The 15,680-nt window shown below is 45.7% G+C and overlaps 1 protein-coding gene across 1 annotated transcript in view; it reads right to left on the reverse strand.

Annotated features, from left to right (window-relative positions):
• LOC126474803 (toll-like receptor 2) overlaps positions 1–15,680 on the reverse strand; it is a 323,566-nt gene that overhangs the window by 160,009 nt on the left and 147,877 nt on the right. Inside the window, exon 4 of the mRNA XM_050102274.1 lies at positions 10,093–10,210. Within this exon, the coding sequence (XP_049958231.1) occupies positions 10,093–10,210 (118 nt within the window). The remainder of the gene's footprint in view (positions 1–10,092; positions 10,211–15,680) is intronic.

Raw genomic sequence — 15,680 nt, forward strand, 5'->3', positions numbered from 1 at the left:
ACAGGCTAATTATCATATGACATGTTGCGTTGTTTTACATAAATGGCAGGAAGATAATGGCCTTGTGAGGGTTATGGCATACTGCTGCGACAGCTATGCAAGCTGGTAAGAAAAATAAGTACTCCACATGATGATGACATATGGATGAGGAGTGTGGGAAAGAGATCAGAATGCTCTGAATTGTCCATGAGCGACGACAGAGAGGAGGCAGTACCGTTATCAGATTTGGCGACGAGATGCATAACTTCTATTATTAACATTAAATTTTAGTAATAACCCACACTGATAATGTAACTAAAATTCCAAAAAATGGTTCAAATGGCTCTGAGCACTGTGGGACTTAACATCTGAGGTCATAAGTCCCCTAGAACTAGAACTAGTTAAACCTAACTAACCTAAGGACATCACACACATCCATGCCCGAGGCAGGATTCGAACCTACGACCATAACGGTCGCGGGGTTCCAGACTGAAGCGCCTAGAACGGCTCGGCCACAGCGGCCGGCCCTAAAATTTCAGTAACTGCATATCGATCTGCAAAGATCAACAAAGGCAATAATTTAATGTTATGAATGATTGGTGGACTTAACCGACCAATCACAGAAGTGCATGCAGGTGGGAATAGAATAGCCAATTACAAATTCTAAGACTAGCATTCATGCAGGCAACAAGTGTGAACGAGTGGTAATTTTGTTAAGCAAAATTGAGCTGAAGTGTAATTTTGCCTCAGGAAACTGTATCAATTCTGGTTCTGCAATACACATTGTCAACATAAAGTTGATGCGTGCGACTGAAGAAACATGGAAACAGATGTCGTGAACATTATGATGCTCGAAGGGTGGTTGAGCCCTGCACGGCTCGTGTTCATGCCATTTATTGTTTATCATCTCATATTACGTACTGCCGCCTCGTTTTCTTATTCCATTTACTGGCGTCATTAACTTCCTGACTGGCTTGGCAATGAGCGGCAGCAGCAGCGCGTATCGATAAGTGCACTGTCGTACCATCTCTGGAGCGACCGATAGTATTTCCGGGTCGTCGTGTGTCTGGCAGTCAGTTGGAGACGAACCAGCAGCGCAATCGGGACGTGGCAGCAGTGAAGTCGGGGACGGAGCGCTTCAGTGCTCGCCGACCGCTGGCGACACACATGAACTGTCGGACGGAGGGAGATTGGAGCGGAACGACCGTTGGTTGGTTGCTCGGTTGGTCATCTCATCCACCGACCTGTATTTGGTCTTTTCATCGTTTCCGGGTCTGCGCGGTCGGTCGGTTGGCGTGGAGCAGCGAGGAAGTTTCCATCGCGCGTTTCTGGCCGAGGCCACTGGCGGTGTACACCCGTGGTTTTAGTGTGAGGTGCTGCTTGCGAGTGCCACGAAGTTCGTCGCCCACCGATCTTGGACATGAAAGTTGAGTCCTCACTAAAGCTATTATCGAGCCTCAACTGTTTACATTTCTTCGTTTGATCCGGGAAGTCGCTGTTGGTACATTTCCGCGAGCAACAACGTGTGTGTATTTAAGTCGGCTTGGATTCCAGCCGTCTTCCTATGCAGTTTAACTTTATTTATTCCCCGTTACTGAAGTTGACCTGCCGTAGCTTCCGCCTTGTGGCCGTTGACGTTCCGGTTACCTGCCCTGGTCGTTGACGTAATTTTAGGCAGTGTATTTTCCTCGTCATGTTGTTGCTTTCCAGGGCGGCGTGTAGCTCTACAGCTGAGGTGTTGTTGATCGTTGCGGGCGCCAATATTCCGTGTGTCGTTGTACTGAGGTCTTGTGGTCGTTTGCTGGTTGCCTGAAGCTGAACTGATTTTGTTGATGGTCGGTCGGCTCTCTGTCGGTTGGGTTGCCTTCAGATTAAGAAGTCGTTGGACAGGCTGCCTGTCTCACCTAAATGGGCGTTAGTGTTGCAATCTCAGGACGACCCGTGGAAACTACCGGGCGCCGTTCCTTGTGTGTTCAAATGGTTCAAATGGCTCTGAGCACCATGGGACTTAACGTCTGAGGTCATCAGTCCCCTAGAACTTAGAACTACTTAAACCTAACTAACCTAAGGACATCACACACATCCATGCCCGAGGCAGGATTCGAACCTGCGACCGTAGCGGTCGCCCAGTTCCAGACTGTAGCGCCTAGAACCTCTCGGACACTCCGGCCGGCCCTTGTGTGTTACATAGTAATTTCCCTGTCTGAATTTTAGTTATTTGGTTGATGTGTGTCCTTCAGCCAAGTATCAATATCTCTTAAATTAATGTTCTTGTCTTGCCCTTAAGGCATGAGATTGTTACTTTTTATATGGGGCCTTCAGCCGAATTTTATATGAAATGTTTTAAGCTAAGGCCTATTGCCACTTAAATTGAAATTCTTTTCTAGGCCTTAACCCATTAAATTATTTGCTTATGAGCTGCCTTCAGCCTAGCTTTAAAATCTCTTAAATTAATGTTCTTGTCTTGCGCTTAAGGCACAAGATAGTTTTCCTTTTGTACGGACCTTCGGCCCAATTTTGCATGAAATGTTTTAAGATAAGGTCTTCTGCCTCTTGATTGAAACTCTTCTTATTGCTTAATAAGGGGCCTCTAGCCAAGTTCCATTAAAATTAAATTGCTAAGGCATTCAGCCTGTTTAGATTGAAGATTCAGAAAATATTCTTGAGTGAAACCTCCAGAAGAACCTTGTATTTCAATTTCTTGCTTCGGCCTAGTGTCTTGGATTTTGAGTGTGGCCTTCAGCCGAGCTAAAGTTAATCAAAGGAGGTCGATTAAAGTTTTGAGTTTTTTGTGTTGATAAATAAAGTTTGTATGTTGAGTACAACTGACAGCAACTTAGTTTGGCCCCTTTCCACAACCCAATCCGTTCTGTCCTGCTAGGTCAGGCATTTCAGCGGTATTCACATTCAGCGATCGTTCCTTTGATTAACGAGTTCAAACTGCCTTTCGTAAGGGGCTGATTGTGAAGACGCAATTTTTTCATTTTGCTTTGTATTAATGAATTTGATGCCATCCCATGTACGGAAACATTATTGTAGCAGTGTAGTAGTATCCCTGAAAGTCACTGCAACATTCACTGTCGCACAGTTAGGAGCCAAGGTCTACAGAGAAGAAATTCAGTGGGGATAGCTTTAGAACATATGTGGTAAGCAAGCCCCACCAAATCCTACAGGGAAGAATTAAGTGTACTTTTCCTACAATTTAGCTTTGCAGTTCATTTGACGTACCACTCCGTGTCAAACCTTCCGCAGAGTACAACTTGCACCGACAGTGAGTCCGACGTAATAATGCGTAACGGCGGCAACCTGGTCTCTTTTTAAGAGGGGAAACGCCCTATCTTTTTAAAACGGATGATGTGAATTGACCCACTTCATAGTGACCTATCACTTGAGACTGGCTTAGGCGATCCAAATCGAGTTAATAGTGAATAAATAAATTTAATAAGTCTGGAGGAAACTGATCCCGCTTCTGTACTAATAATGGACCCAATTACAATACTGTGATAAGAAATTAATGCCGAACTGCAGTTGAGGAGAAAGGACAGAAATTCGATTGTAGTGGGGACCTAGAAACGACGGAGAGGCTTCGTCCACGCCGTAGCCCTCAGTGGTTCATAACCCCACAAAAGGCTACAGCAGTCCACTCACCCCACCACCACCCCACACCGAACCCTGGGTTATTGTGCGTTTCGTCCGCCAGTGGACCTCCCTGGGAACGTCTCACACCAGACAAGTGTAACCAAAATGTTTGCGTGGTAGAGTAATTACGATGCACGCGTTCGTGGAGACAGTGTTTGTACAACAATCGCCTACGTAGTGTAACTGAGGCGAAATAAGGGGAACCAGGCCCCATTCGCCGAGGCAAATGGAAAACCGCCTTAAAAACCATCCAAAGGCTGGCAGGCAAACTGAACCTCGACACTAATCCGCCGGGCGGATTTGTGCCGGGGACCGGCACGCCTTCCCTCTCGGGAAGCAGAGCGTTACACCGCGCGGCTAGCCGGGTGAGCGAAATTCGATTAAGATAACATTGATGCCCTTTGTGAAAGTGAGGAAAATCTACAAGACCTGTTGAATGGAAAGGTCTACAGATCACAGAATACAATCAGAATGTAGACTAGTAGTCTGTAGGAGCACCAGAAGTGAGACCAGTGACAAACTTAACATCAAAATATCCAGCATGTAGGAAAGCAAGTGAAAGAGTTCTGCTTCCATGGAGACAAACGCACACAGAGGAAGCAAGGTAAATATAAAAAGGAGGCACTAATCTTACAAAGAAAATTCTGACAATTTACACTATCACATCAAAAGTATTCGCACACTATTAGTAGACATTAATACAGGCTGTGTCGACCCTTCTCCGTTATCATGGCTTGAACTCAGCTGGACAGTAAGTTTCTGAATATCTGTGGAGGAATAGTATCCCATTCTTCCTCAAGAGACTAGGACACTGGGGCCTCGAGTGAAATATTACGTTGTAACCCATCCCAAAGGGGTTCCATTGCGTTCAGGTCCAGATTCTGTGCAGGCCAGAACATTTCAGGAACTTTTTTGGCCACATAGCATTGCTACACAGACGACACTTTTTGACAGGTGCATTGTCGTGCTGATCCAGTCATTGTCTCCGAACTGTTCCTCTACTGTAAGCGATACGCATTGCGTGAAGTGTGTTCACATCATTGTCAAGCGCAGTAAGGGAATCACATCCTAATTGCGAAAAATACCCCCATACCGTAACATCTCCTCCTTTGAACTTTAATCTCGGCACTACACACGACTGCAGGCACCGTTCTGAAAGCGTTCGTAGGTACCAAAACCTGCCACAGGGTAAGCATGATTTATCACCCCAAATAACTCGTTTCCAGTGATTCACCGTACAGTGACGTCGGTCTTTACAACACCTCCAGTGTCGCTTAGCAATTTTTACAGAAATGTTTGGTTTCTGAGGAGCCCCTCGACTACTGTAGCTCATTCCTTTTAACTATCCACGCACAGTCATTGCGCTAGCTGGATTGCTAGTAACGCATTTGTAATTCACGAGTGATTCCTTCCACCGAGTTCTTGCCATTATTTTCTAACCGTCTTCCGCAATGGTTCCTGCTCGTAAGAACATAAAGTCTGCTTCGTCTTTATTTAGCCGGATTGTTCCTTCGCGTTTTCACTTCACAAGCACATCACCATTAGTCGACCTCGGAAGCTTTAGAAGCGTTTAAATGTCCGTGATGAATTTGGTTCACGTTCGACGTTACTGAACTTTGCTGACCGACCCCCTGAACCATGCTGACCGACCCATTGCGCCGTTAATGCTTCTCTGCTGATAACACAATACTCGTTGCTTCCTTTTGTACTTGCTGGTCAGCCTCTTGTGACAGTTGGTGGTGTCCGGATAATTTGGATCTAGATAGGTTGCGTTTCGGGCGCAGAATTGTATAGAAGTGAGTCGTTAAATGTGAAAAAAAGGCAGAAATGTAAACAGTAGAAACGTATGAGATCCAGTGTTGCAAAAGGATTCTGAAAATGAATTTGACTGATAAGATTGAAAGTTGTCCGTAGACTCGCTAAGGTAAGAAATATACTGACGGAAAAAACGTCACAATACAAACGAAAATAGGAAGGTGTCTTCGTACATCTGAAAGATGATTACTCATATTATACGCCAATCGCATAAGAGTGGCGCTAGAAGCGCCACCGTAAGGATGCAAACCAGGTTTGCTTTAAATACAGTCTGTAACAGTCATTGTGATTCGGCGTTGAGAGTGGATGTCAGTCGAGAATTCCGTTAAGGCGACAAAGACGTCGTTATTATCATCTCACTGAGTACGAATGGGGTCGTGTGATATGGCTATGAGAAGCTGGATGCTCCTTCTGTGATATCGCAGAAAGACTTGGCAGGAATGTAGCCACTGTAAACGATTGCTGACTGCGGTCGTTACGGTGGTGGTTAATGTTTAGCGTCCCGTCGACAACGAGGTCATTAGAGACGGAGCGCAAGCTCGGGTTAGGGAAGGAATGGGAAGGAAAGCGGCCGTGCCCTTTCAAAGGAACCATCCCGGCATTTGCCTGAAGCGATTTAGGGAAATCACGGAAAACCTAAATCAGGATGGTTGGAGACGGGATTGAACCGTCGTCCTCCCGAATGCGAGTCCAGTGTGCTAACCACTGCGCCACCTCGCTCGGTGCGGTGGTTACGAGGATGTACGGTCGCAAGGGGACTGGCCTCCGGACGTCCGCATGGCTCTGGCGAGAGGGAAGACTATCGTGTTCGGCGTATGGCTCCGGCCCATCGTAGAGAATCCGCAGCAGTTGGGACCACAATGACGCAACGGACTGTTTCAAATATTTTGCTTTAAGGACAGCTCCGAGACAGGTGCCCTGTGGCGTGCATTCCACTGGCCACAAACCACCGTCACTGGCGACCTCACTATTGTCAAGGGAGAGAGCATTGGAGGACAAGGTGGAGGTCTAATGTGTTTCCGATGAAAGCTGATTATGCCTCGGTGCCATTCATGACTTAGAAGGAGACCAGTGAAGGGCCTGTAATCAACATGTCTGCGTGCTGGACACAGTGGACCAACACCTAGAATTGTGGTCTGGGATGCGATTTCGTTTGAGACCAGGAGCACTCTCCTGGCTATCCTACGTACACTGGTTAAAAGTTTCTGCGTCAATCTGGTGGTTAGACCTATTGTACTGCCATTCATGAATAGCATTCCAGGGGGTATTTTCCAACAGAATAAAGCTCCCCCATATACCTCTGTTGTGTTCCAACATGATCTACAGATTGTCAACATGTTGGCTTGGCCTGTTCGATCACCAGATCTGTCACCAGTCGAACACATATGCGACATCGTTGGACGAGAACTACAGCCTCATCTTCAAAAAGCATTAACTGTCGCTGTATTGTCCGACCAAGTGCCACAGGCATGGAACTCCATCCCATAAAAGGACATCCGGCACCTGTACAACACTGTGCGTACACCTTTCAATTCTACTACTGAACGCTGTGGCAGTTAGGCCTTCTAATAATGTGCCAGCATTTCGAATTTGTAATGGCGTATCTCTTGCTGACATTAAACTGTGGTCTGGCAATGTCAATCACCAAAACATTCTATCTAGACAAATCTATTCGAGAAATTTCATTAATCTACATTTTTTTCCGCCACTGTATGTGAGAAACGCTAGTGTTGTTATAACAGTGTTAAGTGGAGTACACTCCTGGAAATTGAAATAAGAACACCGTGAATTCATTGTCCCAGGAAGGGGAAACTTTATTGACACATTCCTGGGGTCAGATACATCACATGATCACACTGACAGAACCACAGGCACATAGACACAGGCAACAGAGCATGCACAATGTCGGCACTAGTACAGTGTATATCCACCTTTCGCAGCAATGCAGGCTGCTATTCTCCCATGGAGACGATCGTAGAGATGCTGGATGTAGTCCTGTGGAACGGCTTGCCATGCCATTTCCACCTGGCGCCTCAGTTGGACCAGCGTTCGTGCTGGACGTGCAGCCCGCGTGAGACGACGCTTCATCCAGTCCCAAACATGCTCAATGGGGGACAGATCCGGAGATCTTGCTGGCCAGGGTAGTTGACTTACCTCTTCTAGAGCACGTTGGGTGGCACGGGATACATGCGGACGCGCATTGTCCTGTTGGAACAGCAAGTTCCCTTGCCGGTCTAGGAATGGTAGAACGATGGGTTCGATGACAGTTTGGATGTACCGTGCACTATTCAGTGTCCCCTCGACGATCACCAGTGGTGTACGGCCAGTGTAGGAGATCGCTCCCCACACCATGATGCCGGGTGTTGGCCCTGTGTGCCTCGGTCGTATGCAGTCCTGATTGTGGCGCTCACCTGCACGGCGCCAAACACGCATACGACCATCATTGGCACCAAGGCAAAAGCGACTCTCATCGCTGAAGACGACACGTCTCCACTCGTCCCTCCATTCACGCCTGTCGCGACACCACTGGAGGCGGACTGCACGATGTTGGGGCGTGAGCGGAAGACGGCCTAACGGTGTGCGGGACCGTAGCCCAGCTTCATGGAGACGGTTGCGAATGGTCCTCGCCGATACCCCAGGAGCAACAGTGTCCCTAATTTGCTGGGAAGTGGCGGTGCGGTCCCCTATGGCACTGCGTAGGATCCTACGGTCTTGGCGTGCATCCGTGCGTCGCTGCGGTCCGGTCCCAGGTCGACGGGCACGTGCACCTTCCGCCGACCACTGGCGACAACATCGATGTACTGTGGAGACCTCACGCCCCACGTGTGGAGCAATTCGGCGGTACGTCCACCCGGCCTCCCGCATGCCCACTATACGCCCTCGCTCAAAGTCCGTCAACTGCACATACGGTTCACGTCCACGCTGTCGCGGCATGCTACCAGTGTTAAAGACTGCGATGGAGCTCCGTATGCCACGGCAAACTGGCTGACACTGACGGCGGCGGTGCACAAATGCTGCGCAGCTAGCGCCATTCGACGGCCAACACCGCGGTTCCTGGTGTGTCCGCTGTGTCGTGCGTGTGATCATTGCTTGTACAGCTCTCTCGCAGTGTCCGGAGCAAGTATGGTGGGTCTGACACACCGGTGTCAATGTGTTCTTTTTTCCATTTCCAGGAGTGTAGATACTACACTGCTGGCCATTAAAATTGCTACACCACGAAGATGACGTGCTACAGACGCGAAATTTAACCGACAGGAAGAAGATGCTGTGATATGCAAATGATTAGCTTTTCGGAACACTGACACAAGGTTGGCGCCGGTGGCGACACCAAAACGTGCTGACATGAGGAACGTTTCCAACCAATTTCTCATACACAAACAGCCGTTGACCAGCGTTGCCTGGTGAAACGTTGTTGCGATGCCTCGTGTAAGGAGGAGAAATGCGTACCATCACGTTTCCGACTTTGATAAAGGTCGGATTGTAGCCTATCGCGATTGCGGTTTATCGTATCGCGACATTGCTGCTCGCGTTGGTCGAGATCCAATACTGTTAGCAGAATATGGAATCGGTGGGTTCAGGAGGGTAATACGGAACACCATGTCTCGACCCCAACCGCCTTGTATCACTAGCAGTCGAGATGACAGGCATCTTATTCGCATGGCTATAACGGATGGTGCAGCCACGTCTCGATCCCTGAGTCAACACATGGGGACGTTTGCAAGACAACAACCATCTGCACGAACAGTTCGACGACGTTTGCAGCAGCATGGACTATCAGCTCGGAGACCATGGCTGCGGTTACCCTTGACGCTGCATCACAGACGGGAGCGCCTGCGATGCTGTACTCAACGACGAACCTGAGTGCACGAATGGCAAAATGTTATTTTTTCAGATGAATCTACGTTCTGTTTACAGCATCATGATGATCGCATCCGTGTTTGGCGACATCACGGTGAACGCACATTGGAAGCGTGTATTCGTCATGGCCATACTGGCGTATCACCCGGCGTGATGGTAAAGGGGTGCCATTGGTTACACGTCTCGGTCACCTCTTGTTTGCATTGACGGCACTTTGAACAGTGGACCTTACATTTCAGATGTGTTACGACCCGTGGCTCTACCCTTCATTCCGTCCATGCGAAACCCTACATTTCAGCAGGATAATGCACGAGCGCATGTTGCAGGTCTTGTACGGGCCTTTCTGGATATAGAAAATGTTCGACTGCTGCCCTGGCCAGCACATTCTCCAGATCTCCCACCAATTGAAAACGTCTGGTCAATGGTGGCCGAGCAACTGGGTGGTCACAATACGCCAGTCACTACTCTTGATGAACTGTGGTATCGTGTTGAAGCCGCATGGGCAGCTGTACCTCTACGCGCCATTCAAGCTCTGTTCGATTCAATGCCCAGGCGCATCAAGGCCGTTATTACGGCGAGAGATGGTTGTTCTGGGTACTGATTTCTCAGGTTCTATGCACCCAAATTGCGTGAAAATGTAATCACATGTCAATTCTAGTATAATATATTTGTACAACGAATACCCGTGTATCATCTGCATTTGTTCTTGGTGTAGCAATAGAAATGGCCAATAGTGTACCTCATTCGATACTGTCGAGCTACGCTGTGCACACTTTCAGGACAGGGTGTGTGGGTACTCACCATGAGCGTGGCGTTGTGTATATAGTGGAGTCTGTTGAGCACGCCCTTCCTGGCGGCGGTCGCGTGCCGAATCACCGCCGTCACCAGCACCGTGTCCCGGTTCAGGCACGCCGACGGCCTGCAACACACCGCAGAACAGTGAGCAGGTGAGGTACAGAAAATCACTTAGTAGTCTCCAGCTAGTGCCATCCAGCTCAGTTCATTCTCAAAACTAAAGACAGCGTCTGTTTAAAAAAAATTGTTCAATTTTCTTACATGTAGGCCCTAAAGCACTGGTCAAAAGTACAGAAAAGTCCTATAAATACATGTCCGGAGACAAATACAATGTAGGCCACTAAATAGTCAACATCGTGAAGGTGGCGTGGAACAGACATCAAACTGGCGTGACATGCTTGGATATGTACAGAGAGAGAGTGGAAATACAAAACATTCTAAGTGCCCATTTTTTCACTAAACTCCATTTCAGTGCTGCTGTGTCCCCGGCTGAGTCGTCTCTACCATTAGGCAAGATTAGGCGGCCACCTAAGAGCGGCAAAATTTTAGGGGCGGTAGCGGGCGAAAAAAATTAATTTCAATTGAACAGAGAAAGTATGAGCAAATGAGGGGAAAAGTGTATAATAAGAAAAATTAAAGCATCGAAATGTTTTCGAAAGCGTAGGGAACAGTTGCTTAGTAATTCTTTACTTACTTTGACGAAAGTAAATACATTGCTTCTACCAACCTCAGAACTAAAGCAGCCGCTACTGAGTACGGATCGAACAATGGAAAGTGCTACTGCCTTCAGACAACCACAAAATCCATCCCTCACCGGGATCCGAATCTGGACTCATCTAGGACGAATGATCAGAAGCCAATCGCTTAGACCACTGCGCCTAAGAAAAATTGTAGTACCCTCAATGGAGCACTCAAACAAAGCATCATTTATTTATTTTATCGCAAGAAACTGAATGAGGAAAAAGATGAGAGTCATTTCTCATTGTAAAAATATTGCGATCGAAACAAGGTAAATGACACAACGACATTAAAATGTTTCAGAATGTCTCCCACAATGGCATAAATTCTAAACTGAAGGATAAATTCATTCGTACCAGAAAATAGTTCCATACATTTATCTGCCCATTTGCTTGTAATTAAATAAAGTAAGTAAGTGATGTCAAATTTGGATGGACTGACGTATTCAAGTGAGTTCTGTTTTAAAATTTGCAGCACACAATTCCCATTTTAATTGTTTGGGGAAATTTCAAAAATTGAAGACAAAAAATGGGAGACCGATGATTTTTGTTGTTCTCATTCACTTCTGAAGCAACGTAGGACAAAGCATGAAAATTAAAGACTATCGATAGGCAATGAGAACGGCTGGTGACTTTAGTTTAATGATTAAAAATATGACAGGACAGTTACAGTGTTGTGCCGTTGGATACTCATGGTGGTGGAGTGTGGATCTGTATGTGTGTGTAGAGGGGGGGGGGGGATGGTTGGGGGAAGAAAATCGGGGAGACGGATGGTAAAGGGGCGTCATTTTTCAGTTCTCGCCTACAGCAGAAAAACACCTAGCACCGGTTCTGGTCACCAGAACTCTGTTGCATGCCCCTAGATTAGCTCCAAGTGAAACATTTCAATCATTCGTTACTAGACAGCGCATGATCTTTGTGATAAACGGTGTTTCCCAGTGGAGTTCTAAGTGTCATGCGTTAAGGTTTCCTCCATGTAGCCTGGCATGTTTTGAAGAGTAGATGGATGAAGTTGAAATTTACGTCGCATATTAAGACCTATGGTTGCTAGGGGATGGAGAAAAACTGTAGCTACTAAGTAACCCAGTCAAAAAGTTACGACCATTTGTGTAACATACTTCGATAGCCGCGAAGTCACTCATCAAAATCCACTGGGTGCTTTCCGTTGACCCAGAAGCATGAAATAGGGCAAGAGCAACGTTTCACAGTAAACCCAGAGGAAAAATTCGAAAACCGTTAATCTGTAGATATATCACACGGAAAAAAATCATTTGCTATGAGATGTCCGTCCATCTGTTAAGACCGTTTTTTCTGAGGAACAACAAAATAGATCAGGTTTACATTTATATCATATACTGAGGTCTACAGTCCGTTGGTACTGCAGAAATTTTAAAGCCAATGAAATCAAAAGATACAGTGATTTATGTCACATATTTTGATACGGACTCACTCATTAAAACCTATAGCTTAACTACCCCCTGATGTAGAATCATGAAATCTGGCAAGAAGAATGGTTTCATAGTAAAAGTAAAGGAACAATTAGAAAACTGTTAATTTGTAATTATACCACACGAAACTACTTCTTTCAGCATTTGTTATCCCATTTCAGGCTTGAAGTTAAGACTTTTTTGAAATTCTTGGAATACTTGCCACTGCCAGTATCCGTAACAGGCAAAATCGTCGAGACCCTCGATTCCCGGAATGGATGAGCTGCCTGCGTACAAATAATCAAGTTTGTACGGAACCGCCAGTGTGCGAGTTCTACTAGCACCTGCCCAATCTTTGTTTGCGTGCTCAAATTTTAACACGACTACATGGTTCGAGATGTAGCCTCTTCATCGGGCAAATATCACAGTAGAAAAACATTTAACTTCACTACACATAGATCTTAATGTAGGAGTATTTTGCTCTTAGCGTATGGTGCGGACTGCCTGCGGAAGAAGAGAGCGAACTTCCCATTTGTGAGAAAGTCTATTTCAATTTGTGGTCTATTACCAAGAAGAAAATGTAAAGACTCAGAAATAGATGTTCCCTTGTTATGTTATCGCCATCACTTTCGCTCTCTGGATTTTTGTTGTCTTTTCTTTGTGATCTTTTGAAGTTCACTAACAACGTTACCGTGCACAGAAATCAAGACAGCGGCCTAAGAAAAGCTCACTTTAACTGCATTACCTACATGCTGGTGCTGGTGATATCTTTTACTTTCTAATGTTTTCTTTACACTTGAGAAAAGTGTCTTTGATACCAGCACGTGGAATGTGTAACGATAACTGAAAATGTGAAATATTTGTCATTACTCATGACAAACAGGTAATTCCGCCAAAATTACAAAGATCTAATTTTTGAGAATATGTATCCATATATACTACTGGTCATTATGATTTCTAATTTAACAGCACTGTATTAACATCATTTCGGTGAGTATTTAAATTTCCCATTTTCGATGCTGAATACTTTAATTTGTTCCAACATGTCCGCCTTCCAGCTCTTGCCTAAAATGTGCACCACTAGAAGATTATCAAGTATAATTCTGTGACTAATTTCGCTGAAATATTTTCCTACAGTTATTGTTGAGTCTGCAACAATGTGCTCCTGGAACCTTGTGAAACATAAAACTGCTAGAATGAAAAATGCTCCTTTTATAGCAAAGAAAGGCGAATGGGGATGTAAAAGAAGAGAACTAGCTTCTCGACTTACATGGCAACTTCAGACTGCTTTATTTGCAGTAGTTAGCCACAGCTTCTAGCAACGTCTCTACATAGTTTCCGCTCTGTCTGAGACATATGTCGCAGCGTTTTACCAACTTTCCAATATTCTCGTTCATGGAAGGCAGCCGCCTGCACTTTTCGCCGAATCTCTGTACTGATCTGTAACTCATTGTCTGTGTCAAAACGTTGACTTCATAGCCAGCGGTTCGTGTCAGCAGAGATGAAAATCAGAGGGAGCAAAGTTCTGCCTGTATGGAAGGTGATCAAACACTTCCCATCGAAAATGCTGGAGAGTGTGGTCGAGAACTGTCACGAGGAAAAAAATGCATGACAGTTATGTTTTGCGGGCTCCACCAAATCAGACGAAGTATCTCAAGGGCACTCATACTTCGCGAGAGATGCTGTTTTCTATGCATCTTTACGTGCTCAGAAGTGAACAGACAGGCATGACGTGATCAACGGGCATGCTAGAGACACTGTCCAACATACCTTTGCACAGTTTTATCGTTGTTTCATTTCGCGACCGATCGAACCTTACTTTCGAAATACCCTTCGTATCTTGTCAAGTAAAGTAACATGATACATGATGTCATGTCGTTTAACATGACACATGTCATTGTGTCATCCAACACGGCATTTGTCACGTCGCACAATATGACACCACGTGTCATTAAAGTTCAGGCTACATGTATCCTCATCCGCAAATACATAAAGGAATGTTAGGGTATAACGTCCTCTCGACATATAAGTCATTAGCGGCGGAGCACAACCTCTGAATATTTCAGCGATGGGGAAGGAAATCGCCGATACTCTTTCAAAGGAACCATCCCAGCAATTGCCTACAGCGGTTTAGAGCAATCACGGAAAACTTCAATCAGGATGCCTGAACACGAGTTTGAATCGCCATCCTACCGAAAGCGAGTCAAATGTACTGACCACCGGGCCACCTCACTCGGATCGCAAATAAAGCTAGGGAAAAACTTTTTATGTGCCTCTGTAAGAATCATGATTTCCCTTCATTGTCCTTATGAGGAATATACGTCGACAGCAGAAGATGCAAACTGCAATCAGCTTCAAATGCCAGCTCCATAAATTTTCTCAATAGCGTTTCGCGACAGCAGAAGATGCAAACTGCAATCAGCTTCAAATGCCAGCTCCATAAATTTTCTCAATAGCGTTTCGCGAAAAGAACTTCTTCCTTCCACGGAGTCCAGTTTTTCACGAAGCATCTCTGTAATACTCGCGTGTCGGTCGAACCTACAGGCAACGAATCTAGCAGCGTGCTTCTGAATTTCTCCAGTATCTTCCTTTAATTCGACTTGGGGGAGATACCAGAAAGTCGAACAGTACTCAGGAGTACGACGCACTTGTGTTGTACACTCAGTCCCTTTTATAGCACAGATCAGGTAATCTTTGTTAAAATTCTCCCAATAAACCGATGTCGACCATGCGCCTTCTTAGCGCTCATTCCATTTGACGCCTAGATATTTCATCGATGTGACTGCGTCAAGCAACAGGCTGCTGATGCTGTATTCGAATATTATGGGATTATTTTTCCCAATAATCTGCATTAATTAACGTTATTTTCTGTATTTATAGTAAGCTGCCATTCATCACACCAACTAAGTCATCCTGTATCCTCCTACAGACACTGAATGTCACAACTTCAGGTGCACCACTGCGTCATCAGTCAACGGCCGCAGATTACTTCGCACCCTGTTCGTCAGATCAGTTATGTACACAGAGAATACGAGAAGTGCCATTACACCTCCCCGGCGCACTCCTGACGATATACCGTACTTGTCTGTGATGTATACTCGCCTTCGAGGACAGCGATCTGGTTTCTATTCCTTAAGAACAGGTCATCCACAAATCTGTAAACCAAATCCGTATGCTCGGACCTTCGTTAACAGTCTGCAATGAGGCACTGTGTTAAACGCTTTTCAGAATCCTGGGCATATGAAATCTGCCTGTATCCGCAGTATATCACTCTTCGAGGCAATCATATTTTTGCGAAAATAATCCGTATGATCGTATCTTGTTAACTAAATTGCGTTTCTGATCGTTGTAGCCACAATAACACTATTGTCAATTAAAGCATCCTAACTTACGTAGCAGGTATCTGATGACATTAAAAAGTGCTGATCGG

The sequence above is a fragment of the Schistocerca serialis genome, chromosome 4, assembly GCF_023864345.2.
Source record: "Schistocerca serialis cubense isolate TAMUIC-IGC-003099 chromosome 4, iqSchSeri2.2, whole genome shotgun sequence".
Taxonomy (NCBI): domain Eukaryota; kingdom Metazoa; phylum Arthropoda; class Insecta; order Orthoptera; family Acrididae; genus Schistocerca; species Schistocerca serialis.